General features: G+C 43.9%; 1 protein-coding gene across 1 annotated transcript in view; it reads left to right on the top strand.

Annotated features, from left to right (window-relative positions):
- Positions 1 to 16,983, top strand: part of TGFBR3 (transforming growth factor beta receptor 3) — a gene marked incomplete at both ends in the record, with an annotated part of 193,555 nt that overhangs the window by 160,322 nt on the left and 16,250 nt on the right. Inside the window, 3 exons of the mRNA XM_080691467.1 lie at positions 2,484 to 2,783; positions 3,896 to 4,013; positions 15,547 to 15,678. Coding sequence (XP_080547593.1) covers positions 2,484 to 2,783; positions 3,896 to 4,013; positions 15,547 to 15,678 — 550 coding nt within the window. The remainder of the gene's footprint in view (positions 1 to 2,483; positions 2,784 to 3,895; positions 4,014 to 15,546; positions 15,679 to 16,983) is intronic.

Here is a 16,983-nt window from a genome sequence, read left to right as displayed (position 1 = left end):
AAATATCTGTATACATATATTAAACTGTTTACTATACAGAATAGTAATGTGCATGGCATAAATCTGGAAGACCCACAGACTATTAGATAGTTCTGGAAATAATGAAATAGTAACAGCTAACATTTATTGCCGATTTATGATATGCAAATACAGTTATGTATCAATAATGAACTCTTCAGAGTAAGCCTATGAGCATGGACTAATAGTAGCTTAATAATAGCTCCGTCTTAGGGATGAAAACAAAAACCGGGTCACAAACTTGCCCAAGGTCACACAGCTAGCACTGAGCAGAGTTCCGATTCAGAGATCTCCCTTAGCTACGTGGCTCCAGAATCCACACGGTTGCCCACTAGATGCTACTGTCACTTATTTTCAAAGTGTCATTGGAAGGGCAAGAAAGTATCACCTCATCAGGGCAAATCCCAGGCTCACAGATTGGATTCTAGAGGAGACACAATCTCTGTGGCACCCGGCTGTCTGCTGTGGGTTGTGCTTGGGCACAACTTGTACCATTTGAAGCAGGCACACTGTCTGCTGGTCTTGCAGAGAAGCCATCGTCTGATGAGCTGGTTTGGGGAAGCAAGTTGGTGTTCTGCTTCACTGTGGGAGGAGTGAGAAGCTCACAGGGCGGAAATGGGATCCTTCCATATGTTAGAGTGACTTCAGTGTGTATATCTCTGTTTTGGTGAAGACAAACAGTTCTCACATCTGCATTGGCCCTGGGATGAAGCTGCTGGCTCCAGATGTCTATTTATAACCCCTAACATTTAAATCTAGAATGATAGTACTAATAATGGGTGGTATTTATTAACTGTCTGGGAACCATGTTGTTCCCGTGTAATATTTTCCTTTACTACTGCTCACAGTGACTGTGCCTTGTCAACACTAGCGCCTTCATTCAGAAGGTGAGGACGCTGAGGCTCTGCCCACGTGAGTCTCTGCACACAAGGACAGAGGAGCATGTGGTTTTCTTGGACTCATCTCACTCCAGAACCTAGACTTGCATTTCCAGTCTGTTTTAGAGCAGATTTTACAGACATTTTTTTTTCCCTCTTTGAGAAAATAAAGGTTTGCTAGACATCCTGCCATTCCATAGTTTCTTTGAGACTAAGAAAAGATTTGCAGTGCCTTTGTTATGCATTTGTGCATTGTGGGTTCTGAGTTTGTGTTAGAGGGCACTTTTCATTAGTATTTACCATCTTCCCAAGATAGAAAGTCTTGTTCTGCAGAAATGTTGCAAAGATAATGAAGTACAAATGTTACAGACTGGCACCATAAGGTGACAGCATCCTAGTCATCTTTATCGGCTTCCTCCCGCTTCCCACCATCTTTGTCACTGAGAGTCCCCCCAGTTAACTGCTTAGGGATCTTTCACAATGATTTTGTGGATTCAGAGCCCCATGGATGTCAGGGATTTCCCCTGGGCATCTCAGAATGGAAAGTTTGTTTATAACTCTGTGTCTTTAGAAAGGATTCTGGGGCTATTGGCCTTGTGGGTAAGGACTAACTTTATTTCTAAAGTGTTTAAGTTTATTTTGATCCTAAGTTTAGTCAAGGAATGAGGCACAGAGGGGGAGGGGCAGTTCATGCAGCGACCCACATGTCACCAAACGGAGGATCCAGTCTGTTCTGGGGACTTTAGCTGAGTTCAGGGTAGCTGAGGTTTGAATTCTGTTTACACTTGGCTAAACATGACTTCCTGTTTCTAAAGAAAAGAACCTTAACAAGATTTGGACTTGGCCCATACAAATGTTTTGTAAGAGGGAAGTGTAAATGAGTTGGAAATGGTTCCAGATTAGATTTCCCTTAAAATACCCCTGGGCTTAAAGAGCGAAGGGAGAGTACTTGGCAAGGCTGGTTGGTCCCGTGAGCGGCTGGGACACTTTGCCAAGTCCCTGATGACCACCAGATTGCCCTGTCCCCTGACGTCTAGCTCCAGAGGCCTGCCCGGCCTGCTCACCGAAAAAACAGGACTTGAGATGATTCCGTAGCTTTCATGTTTTAGGCTTGCTCTGATTTTCTGCAATTTAGTCTCGCTCTTCCCCGACTGGGTCATATAGACGCTGCTTCAGTTTTCTATTTTTTGAGCAATTTTTTTTTTGAAAAAGAGCTTGTCGTATATAAGAAATACACTATTATTATGGCTTTGTTATAGGTGTCATTTTGGAAAATTCACTTCGGTGCATGATGTGCTTCTATTTTTATCTCTCAGAGGAATTGTGGGAAGTTGAAGGGACTTATTCATTTTGCATTTGAAACTTCCAGGCTGGCATTTGAACTAGATAGTTCGCTGTCATCATCCCTCTCAAGTTCACATGAGAAGTGTCTCTTCTCTCAATGAGTGCATTACTTCTGTAATTAGAAAGAAGGCTATAAATGTGTTACGGCAATAAAGCACTGTTTCATCCAAAGGACCGTGTTGGTATGTGGTCCCTGTGCCTAAATTAAAGATGCTAACTTGTTCCTGAATTGGTCTTTTGAAGGCGTCTATCACCAAGACTGACCCAGAACTGGGATTCGCCATCCAAACTTGCTTCATCTCTCCGAATTCGAACCCCGATAGGATGTCCGACTACACCATCATTGAGAACATTTGTCCTAAGGATGAATCCGTGACATACTACATCCCCAAGCACGTGCGCTTCCCGAACTCACCCGTCGCGATAGATAAGGAGCGGTTCAGCTTCCTCTTTAAGTCCATGTTCAACGCCTCGCTGCTCTTTCTACATTGTGAGCTGACGCTGTGCAGCAGCAGGGGGAAGGACCCCCAGAAGCTGCCGAAGGTTCGTGGGCACGCATCCCTTTGGATTGGCATTTTGGCATTTTTAGGTGATGTGGTGACCTCCTGGGCAAGTTTAATCCCCGGTTATTGCAGGTTGAGGTTTTGGTTTGGAACTGGCCACGTGAAGTAATAAAGCCAAGATGAGCCGGGAACTGTGAGTTTTAGGGCATCTTAGAGAACAAATCCTGACAGTAGGATTTTTTTTTTTTTTTTTTTTTGGTCGTTTTTCTTTTTTTCCATGTGCGCAACTTCGCAGCTCCTTACGAGGGATAAATCGGAACTGTTTTCCAGTGAGGCGGAGGCCTGGCTTTATCTCCACTGGTCAGATAACACGCCGTGCCAGAATTCAGTGAGCCCAGGGGACAAGCTGAGCACGAGGATTAATTTTTCCAGGTCCCGCTGAGACCTGGGTTGCGATTGTTTTTCGACCTTCTCTGTGTGAGTTGTAAGGTTGACTTGTCTCAGGAGGACTTCCAAGGGAAACTCACAAATGTTTTACTTTTTCTCAGTTTCATATCAGTTCATCGTGTTGGCTCACGTCACGCCCCTTCTTGAAGCAGCACACTCTGTTGCCATAACAGAAATCAGAAGCCTTTGACCTGGCCTGAACGGTGCCCGCAGGGGCGCTGCGACGCTCACTGCGCTCCCTCCTTAGGCCTTGGGTGTGAAATGCGTCTGTGTCTTCTGCTGGAGTTTTGTTTCTGCGACCTGCTGAGATTATGTATCACTTCCTGTGTGCATTTATTCTGTAGATCACATACGCACAGTGTAAACTGGCATTTATCAGTCACATAGTAATTAATGACTCAAAGGCTAAAACTCAAAGCTGTATTATTAATGAATCCTACCATCTAGTATATGGGCGATTTAAAAAAAAAAGGTGGAAAAAGAAGAGGAAGAAATATCATTGACTTACCATGGATCTGAATCCTTTGCACTATTATATTTCCCTGGGCATTCATTTTTTCAAGAATTTTGGCCACCTAGGAAAACACAGCCACGTCTAACCATAATCATTAGGGAACGCATATGGGATGGGTTAGACTGTATGTATCAGTTGCTTTGCTTTTGGAACCATCAATGTCTTAGGCTCTTCGCTCTGCCTCCCTGCAGTGCATGCCTCCCGATGAAGCCTGTGACTCGCTGGACGCCTCCATGATTTGGACCATGATGCAGAATAAGAGGTCGTTCATCAAACCGCTGGCCGTGGTCCTCGTAGCAGAACCAAAAGGTGCGCTCTGGGAGGCTCAGTCAGAGGATAGGGGCCAAAGGGCTGCTCTTAAAGCTAGCCAATACTATGAAGTCTGCTTTTATTTATTTGTTTTGCGGTACTGGGGATTGGACCTGGGGCATTCTATCTCTGAGCGACACTCCCAGCCCTAATTTTTATTCTCTTTATTTATTTTATTTTATTTTTTTGGTAGTACTGAGGATGGAACCCTTCTACATCCGGGCTACACTCCCAGACCTAGTTTTATATTTTTTATTTGGAAACAGGGTCTCTTAAGCCAGCGAGGCTGGCTTAGAACCTGTGCGTGATCCTCCTGTCTCCGCCTCCTAAGTGCGGGGATTACAAGCGTGCGCCAACACGCCCGGCTATTCTCTTTATTTTGAAACAGGGTCTCACTGAGCTGCAAAGGGCCTCACTAAGTAGCTGAGGCTGTCCATGAACTGTGATCCTCCTGTCTCAGTCTCCCAAGTATTGGGATTGTGAGCTTGCGCCACCATGCCTGGTTTGAAAATCTGGTTTTATTCAAAAGTGAAATGATAGGCCTGATAGTAACTTGTGTGTGTGTGTGTGTGTGTGTGTGTGTGTGTGTGTGTGTGTGTGTTGCTAGGGATTGACCCCAGTGGTGCTCTCTACCACTAAGCTATACACCTAGTCATTATTTTTTAAATTTTAAGACAGGGTCTAAGTTATCCAGTACAGGCGAGCACCGTGTTGCCTGGCCTGGGAAAGGATTCTTTGCCCAAGGAGTCTTCTCTTTAGCTAGTTCTCCTACTGCCATTCTGGCTGAGTGGTGATACATTTACAACTTATTTCTTTTTTAAAAAAATTAGATCATAGTCAAGGTTATCTCTGATATTATATCACTCTCCCCTGCAATCAGAAATGCTTCCATGAAGCTGGGCATGGTGGCGCACGCTTGTAATCCCCGCACTTGGGAGGCGGAGACAGGAGGATCGCACTGGTTCGAAGCCAGCCTCACTGGCTTAAGAGACCCTGTTTCCAAAATTAAAAAATATATAAAAATAGGTCTGGGAGTGTAGCCAGGAGGTAGAAAGGTTTCCAGGAACCCCAGTACCACCAAAAAAGAAAGAAAGAAAGAAAGAAAGAAAGAAAGAAAGAAAGAAAGAAAGAGGGAAGGAAGAAAGAAAGAAAGAAAGAAAGAAAGAAAGAAAGAAAGAAAGAAATGCTTCCATGAACATGCAAGAGAGGGCCAGAGGCACCCAGTGTTCTGGAACTTGCTCACAGGCCACTGCCCATCTTTCCATGACTTATTACTGATAGGCAGGTTAGTTGCAAGCTATTGTGATGCTTTGTTAAAATTGCGGATGTTTTTGAAAGAGGGTTGTGTCTGTGATCATGTCTACGTGAGGTGTTGGCGGAAGAAAGAAGATTGAAAACAGCTGCCCAAGTGCATTTCATTGTATTTTTCTGGTCCTGGGGATTGAATCCAGGGGCTCTCTACCTCTGAGCTACACCCCCAGCCCTGTTTTTTTATTCTTTATTTTTTAAACAGGGTTTCACTAAATTGCAAAAGGCCTCAGTAAGTAGCTGAGGCTGGCCGAGAACCTGTGATCATCCTGTCTCAGCCTCCCAAGTACTGAGATTACAAGCATGTGCCACCACTCCTGGCTTAAATACATTTTATAATTTGATTTTCAGAATGTTACACAGTTGCATTTGCTGCCTGAAGCCAATGATGCCTCTTCCTATACATGCAGGAACATTTAGCAATCTGCATCCTCTTAAAGAAAAAGAAGGATGTGCCCTGTGAGGTGTGGTTTTGGTACCTAGGAGGGCAAGCAATGCAGGGCCAGGCCCAGCATAGGCCCAGCCAGCCAAACCAGCCAGCAAAGAAGCAGAGCAGATGTCAGAGATGGAGATGAGGCCCTGTGGGCTGTGCAGAGAGCCATCCAACAGGGACCACATCACAGCTCCAGGCAGCACAAACAAGCACAGACACAGCAGGTAGCTGTCAACACCTGAGGGGTGGAACCAGATGTCACATGAGATATCTGGGTAGTTAGAGTGTCCCTGTCTAGAAGCAACCTGTCACTCTCCAGAAGCATTGGTGTCTAACAGTGTCAAGCTGAGAAGGCTGGAGAGTGAAAGTGGATTCCAAGCCTCCAGGGTAAGAGATTCCAGGGCTGAAGCTGCAGCCACCTCACACCACCCTGAAGGGCAGAGAAGAGCCAGGAACCAAGGTCCTTGACAAAAGTCAGCAAGCAGCCTGGCCCAGCTGCTAGAAATAGTAGGGGACCTGCTGGCTGGTGCTGATGTCAGATCTAGGGTGTTAGGGCCTCCTGGGATGGCACTTCTGAGCTGAGCACTGTTGGATTGGGACTTGCCAGAGCTAAGCAGCAGGGCTGGGTCTGGTAGCAGGACCCACCAGGACAAGGGCATGTGGGTTGCCTGGCTTCTAATTTGTCAAAGTGGCTTTTGTGTGGTAACTGTGCCATTCCAATGGTCACACCTGGTGGCTGCCCCCTTCCCAGGGGCCTGCTCTTATCAAAAGGGAAGATCATAGAAGGGGAGGGCAGAGACTTAGAGAACTTTGCTTGGGCTTCATTTTCTTCTGAAAAGGAGGGCTTGGATCCGATGACGTCTAGAAGCCCTCTCAGCTGCAACCCTCCACCCTGCTTTGGCAGGAGGAAAATAATTTTTAATTCATTTCCCAGCTCTCCTAAGTTTGGGCTGACATGTACCTATGAGAAGTCGGATAGTTCTGCGGCAATGTGTTTGTTGTCATTGGTTTTATTTTATTGATTTGTTTTCAGCCATTTGAAAGTCCTAACAGGCATCTTTCTATGTATTGGTTGCCCAAATACTAACTAGTTCCTTTTTATTGGCTGTGGGGCAGTGGGGGCAGGAGAAATAAGGATAAATTAATTGTATTGCAAAGAAATAACACTTGGGCGACAGCTGGCCGTGTTTTGCACTGTGCGAGTGGTTTAACAATAGCACGAGTTACCTCACCCTCCATCTGTGACTCTTACCTATTTTGAGAGAGGTAATTCTGTTGGTAATTGAAGGCAGCAGCCTGCTTTTGCCTGTGCCAGACAATAATTAGGCATTAATATTGCAGCAATATAACTTCCAGCAATTCATTCATTTTTCTTTTAAGTCTGGTACTATTTTTCTAAGTACTTTTTTCTTGTAAATTAGGTAATTACTTTTATTTAAACAGTGTCATTATATTGAAAGTTCTCTCTGTGTGGTTGTAGGTTGTTGTTGTTTTTTTTTTACACAAAAGTTCAAGAAACAAATTTTACCAGATATCAAAGCAGTTTCATGAGATTTGCTAATTGAGACTAGATTTTGGGGGAGTAGCACGTGGGCAAGGGAAGTTTATTGCTTAGATTTGTTAAACACGTTCAGGAAGTTAGACTGTAGGCCAGCTTCCCAGGGGCTGTATGCAAATTCAGATTCTAACTTTGTAGGAACTGGTAGGTTTTTCTGACAGTTCTCAGTTCTGTGATGATTCCTTTCCCCTTGTATGTTTATTTTCATTGACTTTAAAATCATTGCAAATAATGCAGAACACTGGAGTCTCTTTTGCCTCACAGTGAATTGGAGTAGTATGAAAAAAGAATGTTCCATTTTCCAATCGTTGGCTTATTTGATTTATAACAGGGCCATGTATGTTCTTCCTGGGAGCAAGGTAGGTCAGTTACTAGGATTTATTTTGGGAGCTAAGTATTTCCCAGCCGAGGGGCTGCTTCGCTGACTTACTGCATAGGTGGCCTTTGAAGGTCATGCCAAAGTTCCAGCCCCCTCTGTAATTGGTTCATCTTGGTTTTCAATACTTGTGTTTTCTGGGGCAACAGACAGAGAACCAGGCAAACGAGTGGTGCCCACCGTTACTAGCATGGACGTCATTCAGACAGTGTTTTTTCCCTGCATACAGGGAGGGTAGGCCATCGAGGCTACATAAATATTTCTGAGTTCCTCCTCCAGGCCACTGTTTTTAGTGGAGCCTCCCTAAGCACATCTTTACTACCTTGATCTCTAAGTCTTTTGGTAACCAACTATTGGCTAATCATTCTCTCCCTACTTAAACCTTCAACAGTAGATAAAGGTGATGGTGGCAGTGATGATCCAACATCGCGTGAGCATTTACTTTTTGTATAACATCCTGTGCCAAATGCTTTATGTGGATTATCATATTTAATTCTCATAGCGTCTCCATTTACACAGAGATTAAATAACTTTGCCCAGGTCATGTAACCTATAAATGACAGATTTGAAATTCAAGTTTTGGCTTTTTATTTCTATAGCCTGTACTCTTGAACTTTATGCCTTATCCCAGATGGAGGAGGATTCTAATTTTTAATAAAAATGACCAGTAACATAGGCGTCTGCCTCTTATTCAAAGTACCACCTACATACCTGAATGAATAGGAACTGAAAAGAAGAAGAATTTTCAGAAACAAAAAGCCTGTTTTTCTACAGGGTTAAGATGTTAGGAACAGTGTAAACTGTTTTAAAGTATATTAAAGTTCAGGAGAAGTTCTGTGACTTTGGGCTATAACTCACACAGAAGAAAAACAGAAAACACGAATAGTTTATGCATATTCTGGTTTATGGCAAAACAATTAAAATAGTTGAGGTCGTGCCATTCTACCATATTTTTTGAAATATTCTGAAATATAGGCATGTTAGCACTATTTGCTTTGGATGCTGTGACCGCTCTTCACAGCGCTGAGAACAGTTGGGTTTACACAATAAACATGGTACACTACGTCAGTGATGCTTTTAAAAAATGAGAGAGAGGGGGTCATCATTCTTCTGAAACAGAGTGTACATACACAAAGAAATATGGACATAAAAGAGTAGTAAATATCTTTCCCAAATTTGCCATGCTTTATAGGCAATATCTAATTCTCAGCAAGTTAAATGTTTGAAATACTGAATTTTCTTCATATTTCCACTACACAACTTTAAATAACAAAGACACCTGCCTATTATGGACACTCAGTAAATGTTAATTTGCTCTTAACCTCTCAGCCAAAGTAGGTTTTTTTTTTTTTTTTTCCGGTGGGGGGAGTGGAAAGGAAAGTTGTGAATGTCAAATAGAAGTTAATCCCAAAGAGGCATTACTTTTTGGAACATACTTGATTTTTCCAGAACAAATATACTCTAAAGAACCAGCCAAGTTTTGTCCTCCAGCTAAGGTACAACGAGGGGAAACAGTAGAAAGAAGGTCAAAATGCTTCTCTGACAGAATCAGGCACCCAGCTTCTGTCCAATAAGGGAGGGGGTGTTATAGTTTTATAAATCCATTTGCTTCACATTTTTAGACTTTTATCGGTATAGTATAATTATAATAGTGAGATTTGAGGTGATATAAATGTACCTGCACACATTTTGAAACCTTTTTATTTTGGAAAATCTCAACTATACACAAAAGTAGAATGAATCCCCATGAACCTCTTGCCTGTTTCCAATAACTACATATTCATGGACGATCTTTTATTATCTCTTGTTTTTATCTGACTGGATTGTTTGTAAGGAATCTCAGATACTTAAATTAATCTCTTTCATAAATGTTAAAGTATGTGCCTCTACAGGTTACGAATAATCAAAAGTTCTCCAATACAAAACCAATGATCAGGTCGTTTAGGAAGACTACTCTGAAAGTAGCATGAAGATTGGGTTGCTGGGGAAAGTGCTCCTTAAAAATGTTTATAAAGTTCTTCTATATTCTAGGCATATAGTTGACAGATTATCCTGTCTTTAAGGGCATTATATATAGTCTAGTGGAGTGTTTCTCAACCTCAACAGTCTCAACATCTTGGGCTGGATAACTTTTTGTTATTGAAGAGCCATCCTGTGCATTGTTAATTATTTAGCAGCAACCTTGGTCTCAGCCTCTAGATGCCAATAGCAAGCAGGCCCCATCCCCAGCTGTGACAACCTTATATGTCTTTAGATACATCCAAGTTTCCCCAAATCATCCCCATGTAAGAACCACTGTGTAGTGGCAGGGTGCAGATAAATGAACAGGCCCTTGCAATGCATGACACAGACACTGAAGGAACCCAGAGAAGGGGTTCAGAAATAACACAGTAAGGTTAGTAAAATCCATCTTTCAGTGGGGCCTGCAAAAGCCGCCTGAGTCTCCAGGGGGAGATTTCCTTGCCCCATCTGTGGTAGTCAGCATTCCTTCACTATGGCAAAATACTTGATTAAACCAATTTAAAGGAGGAAAGGTTTATTTAATTTTATGCTTTTTATTGGTAGGGTGCAATCATATAGCATAGTGAGACTGCAAGTGATACCAACACACGTGCCCACTTCACTTGGGAAAGCTTCCTTTTGGCTCACTGTTTCAGAGGTTCCAGTCCATGGTCGGCTGGCTCCCTGTTTCTGGGCCTGTGGACAAGGTGGTGAAAGGGATGGTGGTGTAAAGATGCTCACCTTGTGGCAGCTGAGAAGCAGAGAGCAAGAAAGAGGAAGGAGCTGGGGACAAGTCTCCAAGGTCACCCCTCTAAGGACCCACTCCTTTCAACTGAGGCCCACCTCATGCTGGTCCCACTCCCCCCATTCAATGATGAACCCAGTGATGGATTAATCCATTGATGAGATCGGAACACTCGTGATCAATCAAGCCCTCTGAACATAGCTGCACTGGGGAGCACACCTTCAACACAGGAGCCTTTGGGGGGCATTTCGGATCCAACGGAACACCACTCCTCCTCTTTGCCAACTGTCAACCAATGTGAGGACCAGTGTGGCGCCTTTTCCCCCTGTGGACCTGCTCAGGCTGACAGTATTTAGTAGGAGAACTGAATTGAAAATTGGAGGCCCCCAAACCGTGGCCAGTTACTCATGCATAAACCCAGAAACATCCCATTTACGGAAACCATACTTAACAATCCGAGGAGGGAAATTTTGGTTCTAGAGGTAGACCAAAATTTGCTTGGAGTATATGAAAAGATTGAATTCAGAACGTTGATTATAGTTTATTCTCTCTGCAAAGAAATCTATTGTTAAAATTCTCTTTGTAGCAATCTCTAGGGTTCCTTCCTGACAATCTTATCCCTAAACCCAAAGTAAATATTGTTACATTCACTCTTTTCCTTCCAATGTGCCAACTCGATTATAGGGTTCTGGTGGGGATGAAACTATTTTAGTTAGACTCGGGGTTCTGGGGAATTTGGGGACAGAAAGCAAGAGGATGAAATCCTTTAACCTCAGCTCCACAGCCCATTCTTGTTATTGTTTATGTGTGGCCATGAAGGAATTTCAGCCGAGAAACGAGCAACAACTGTTCCTGGTTAGCTCTCTGAGAAGGCCCCACTTGGGGTGGGAGAGAGGATTAGATCATAGCACGAGTCCATTAAGAATTCTTCAGCAATGCAGTCTGTCACACAGGACTTGCTCTGAAACCCAAGTTCTTGCATGTGAGTGAGGGCTCCTCGGAGGGGAATCATTATTTTTAAATCACTTGGGGATTCCGAGTGACAAAGTGTAACCACAGGCGGTTGATTGGATGGAACTCTTCCCAGAAGTGTGTGTACTGCTCACACCGAGCACATCCTGGGATCTTTAAACACTGTGGACTTAGTTCAGTGGATAAAACTACTAATTCTTGGAAGTGGATGAATTTTGTGGTTAGATACCCCTACTTCATAGGATACTTGGGAATTTAAAATGATCTAATGTAAGGCCTTTTGTCAATTGTAAAACACTATTCAAATGTACAAATGTCATGCGTCTCTGTTATTACTGCCAGTAAGGTTGATGGGACCAATCCTGCCCCCCACACACACACCCGGGAGAGCTCAGTTGGTAGTATAGTGAGGCAGTTAGTGTGTTCTGCATTCAGAATCACATTTTCTTAAAAACACACAATCAGCCAGGCCTGTGACTAATACTTGGGACAAGAGGACAGCAAGTTTGAGGCCACCCTCAGTAACTTAGTGAGGCCCTAAGCAACTTGGGAAGACCTTGTTTAAAAAACAATTGATTAAATAAAATAGGGCTGGAGCTGTGGCTCAAAATGGGATGCCTCTGGGTTTAGTCCCCCTACCACAGTAAACACACACAACACACACACACACACACACACACACACACACACACACACACCATTTTTCTTAGTAATTTTATTAAAGTATTTGAGCATATATCCTTAGCCCAGGGCCGCCATTTTTCCCTTTAGTTGCTGGATCTGATTCATTCCTTCCCTGAGAGCTAGACCACTGATGACTCACAGTGGTCAGTCCAGTCAAAAGGGTTAATCCTCAAAATTTACAATCCTGTCTCCTTTTACCTTGTCAATCTCTATTTCCATAAATATCAACTCACTACTTATTTTGGTCAAATTTTCACAAGTCCTTTTTGCTTCACTGGGGGTTCAAGGGATGTGTTTCTATCTTCCTTTTGTGTGTGTGTGATACTAGAGATTGAATCCAGTGGTATTCTACCTCCAAGATACACCCCTAATCCTTTTTAAATTATTGCTATTATTTTGTTTTGAACCAAGGTCTTACTAGGTTGCTTAGAGTCTCACTATATTGCTGAACCTGGTCTTGAACACCTGCGATCCTCCTGTTTCGCCCCCCCCCCGAAGTACTACACCTAGCTACTACAACCATATTTAGTATGATCCTTCTTTATTGAATGAAAATGGAAATGAAAAGTAGCTGAACACCTACTACTTTCTTTTTCTTGGCAATACTGCGGATTGAACCCGGAGCCTTACACCTGCTGGGCAATTGTTCTATCACTGACCTACACTCAAGGGTAGCTCCCTAAATTGCCCAGGCTGGCCTGGAATTTGGGATGCTCCTGCCTTGGCCTCCTGAGTAGCTGGGATTACAGGCATGTGCCATCACACCAGGTGACACTTAGCAATCTAAAGAGAAGGATGGAGTCTGCCAGGGCTCAGTACCATTTTTCTCTAGAAAAGTTTAGAGAGGTAATATGTTTGGTTTGGGGAGCAGGCAGCCCCTGTCTTAATTGCTCAGTTCTGCTGCTATAGCATGAAATTAACCATATTTTATATGTTAAATGAACATGACTGTGACCACAAAAAAAACTTCATTTTTGGAGTAAATTTGAATTTCATATACCTTTCATGTCATAAAAGTCTTTTGATTTTGAGTTTTAAGGAACCATTTCAAGCTGGGCACAGTGGGTGCATGCCTGACATCCCAGTACTTGGGAGGCAGAGACAAGGAGGATCACAGGTTCGAGGCCAGCATGTGGTAACTTAGCAAGACCTTGCTTCAAAATAAAAACTGAAAGGCCTGCCTGGGTGTAGCTCAGAGGTCAAACACCCCTGGGTTCAATCCCCAGTACCCACATAACAAACAAAGAAGGAAGGAAGGAGAGAGAGAAGGAAAGAAAGGCTTTCAAAATATAAAATTCATCCTTCACTCAGAGGCTGTAGCATCCTGAGCCCTGTCTGTGCCCGCACTGTCCAGGGCAGCAAGTCTTGTGAGTGAGCTAGTACTTAATCTGAGCTCTCCAGCGAAGGACAGAGTGACACTCGGCAATCATTTAGCCTGTGAGGCAGGCGTCTGGAATTCTGGTTCAACCCCTGGCCTGATGCTTTCCAGCATCAGTGGGCTAATCACAGGATATCAGAGTCTCAGGCCACTCATTTGTAAAATAGTGATAAAAATTCTTTTCTGCCTCCCTCACCGGACTGGGGTGCACCTCCAATGAGACCTCCCTCACCGGACTGGGGTGCACCTCCAATGAGACCTCCCTCACCGGACTGGGGTGCACCTCCAATGAGACCTCCCTCACCGGACTGGGGTGCACCTCCAGTGAGACCTTGGCTGTGTAGTACTCTACAAACACAAAGCATTACAGAAATATCGATGTAAATGGGCATCTTAGTCATCTCATTCCTTGTTTCCTCCATCCTCAAAAAGGACATCAACGTGTTAGCCCTCTGAAAGGCCCCTACTATGTCAGTCTGGGCCCTGAGGACATAGGGATGAGTAAGAACTAGACTCTGCCCTCTTGTAGAACAAAATGGCAAAAGAAAGAAAAGAAAAGGAAAGCAAGCAAGCAAGCAAGCCAGCCTCTCAGTAAGTTAGGATGTTATATGGCACAGGCTCCAGGGAGGGCTGGAGTGAGCAGGGGTGGGGAGGCCAGCCCTGAGGGGTGGGGTGGGACGGAGCTGGGGAGAGGCAGGGAGGCCTCCCAGCACAATTCCAACAAAACTGGCCTAGGGGTAGAGGGTGTTTGGGAACCGCTTGCCCGGAATGATGACATGGATGATTTGGGAGCTTCAGTAACTGAGTATGAGAAGCTCAGCATGGGCAGAAGACCCCATCAGGAGAGGAACAGAGGGAAGACTTCAGTTTGGTGTAAACAGTTTAGATCCCCCTCCCCAAACAAAGAAGAGTCCTGAAGGGGTTCAATCAGGGCAATAACATTAGCTCTAGGTTCTGGAAAATTCATTCTGGGGCAAATGTGAAAGAGGAAACATTTGGGGGAAGGTGGTGGTAGAGGCAAGGAGACCTCTGTGGTAATGCAGATGCATAGATAATAGTATGAGAGTTGGTGCCTGTAACCCCAGCTGCTCAGGAGACTGGGGCAAGAGGGTCGCAAGTTCAAGGATAGTCTCAGCAACTCAGCAAGACTCCATCTCAAAATAAGTCTTACAAAAGTTGGGGCTGTAGCTCAGTTGTAGAATACTTGCCTCGCATGTGTGAGACCCTGGGTTCAATAAGCACACAATTAAGGAGAGAAGAATAAGGTACAAAATGGGCAAATTCTTCAAAGAATTTAAAAGTTTAATAGTTTTGTAAATACCCTGGGGAAGTATGACAGTTAAAGGCACTGGATCCTTTTGTAAGTTAATATAAATATGCACATACACACACACACATGAATTGTCAGACCAAATTTCCTAAATTTAGATGTTTTTGTTCACATCAGAGAGCCGCTATAAGTGAACAATAACAAATTGCAATGCTTAAAATCTATGGGTGCCAGGTGTGGTGGTGCCACAGGAGGACCACAGGTTTAAGATCAGCCTCAGCAATTTAGTGAGATTCTGAGCAGCCTAGCAAGACATTGTTTTAAAATAAAATTATTAAGCCCGGCATGGTGGCGCACGCTTGTAATCCCCGCACTTGGGAGGCTGAGACAGGAGGATCCCACAGGTTCGAAGCCAGCCTCAGCTACTTACTGAGGCTCTCAGCAACTTAGTGAGACCGTGTTTCCAAATAAAATATAAAATAGGTCTGGGAGTATAGCCCGGAGGTAGAAAGCCTCTGGGTTCCATCCCCAGTACCACCAAAAAAAAAAATAATAATAATAATAAAAAAATATATCTATATATCTATCTATCTATCTCTCTATATATGTGTGTGTGTGTATATATATATATATATATATATATATATATATATATATATAGCTGAGGATGTAGCTGAGATGTAGAGCACCCCTGGGCTCAGTCCCCAGTACCCCCCCCACACACAAATTTATGTGTGACCCATGTTACAGTTTTGATATCTAAAGAGAACCGCTAACAGAGCTTTCTCAAGTATTTCACAAATAGCAGGAAAATGTGTCCCTGCTGCTGAGATTTTGATGACCCTTCGCTTACATCTTGGTTTCTTCATGGAATTCATTATGACTTATGCTTTTGTTCCAGAAATCCCAAGAGTGAAGGAACCAAATCCAGTCCCTCCACGTAAGTCTTTATGCGGCTATTTCGAAATCAGGCCTTGTGGGCCTTTGTAAGAATGAGCTGGTTGGTAAACGCTTGTCAGAATTTGGAGTTTTGATAAGGAGACTTCTGCCTTCATTCTCTCTTCCCCTTTCCTTTTTGTTCTCATACTTTTTTCCGCCCTTTCCTCTGACCTTCCTTTTTCCATTTTAAAACAGATTTGTTGACCTATCAGCATGTGTGTCCTGCAATATAATCTGAGAGAGATAAATCAGTCACCTGCATATGCATACCTGTCGGGACCTGGAAGCATTAGCATGTAGCCCTGGGAGTGGTTTGCTTTCATTGCCAACAGTGTTACCTGCCCAGAGAAGTAGCGCAGAGGGAACTAGTTGCCATGTGTTCAAGACAGTGTCTAGTCCAAGGAAGACAGAGTACCAGAGAGGGCATGTGCGAAGACAGTAGAGCACAGCTGGGCGTGGTGGCACAAACCTAGAATCCCAGTACTTGGGAGGCTAAGACAGGAGGATTGCAGGTTTGAGGTCAGCCTCAGCAACTGAGCAAGACCCTGTTTCAAAATAAAATAATAAAATAAGGCTGAGGGTATAGCTCAAAAGTAGAGTGCCCCTGGATTCAATCCCTAGTATCACAGGGAAGCAGGGAGGGAGGGAGAGAAGGGACGGAGGGGGAGGGAAGGAAGGGAGGGAGGGAGGGAGGGAATAATGGGTTGGAGGTTGTGTAGGCCAAGCTCATCATTTTGTACAGAAGAAAACGTCAACGAGAACTATTTCGGCGAGAGGCCGGTGATTGCCGCTGGCACTGAGGCGGGAGTCGTGCCAGCTTCCCAGCTGCCCACCCAGGGGTCTTCTACATGATGCAGCCTTGGGAGATGATTCTGTGCTGAGATTAGTCTCCAGGGCTGGCTCCATGTGCCGCTCAGTCTGGGGAGTGCCTTATGCAAAACCCTAACAAACGATTCCCCTACGTGGATTATTTAACAAGATTCTAGAAGAATATCACGACTCAGAAGGAGACCCAGGTGGATACATTCTCTCATACTTACCTAGTCTGATTTTCAAAAATGACATCTCCACCTTTGGGATTTTGGAGTGTTTCCATTAAAAACTTGCGATCATGGTCCCTCTTTACATCTGTAGGCATAAAAGGGCAAGCTGTTGACAGGTGTGGTGGTCCTTCCTTATGATCCCTGTACTTGGGAGGCTGAGACAAGAGGGTCACGGGTTCGAGGCCAGCCTCAGCAACTTAGCAAAGCCCTCCACAACTTAGTGAGACTCTTTCAAAATGAAAAAATAAAATAGGGCTGGGGTA

The sequence above is a fragment of the Muscardinus avellanarius genome, assembly GCF_963383645.1.
Source record: "Muscardinus avellanarius genome assembly, chromosome: 3".
NCBI lineage: Eukaryota > Metazoa > Chordata > Mammalia > Rodentia > Gliridae > Muscardinus > Muscardinus avellanarius.
This window is presented reverse-complemented; position numbering and strand designations above follow the sequence as displayed.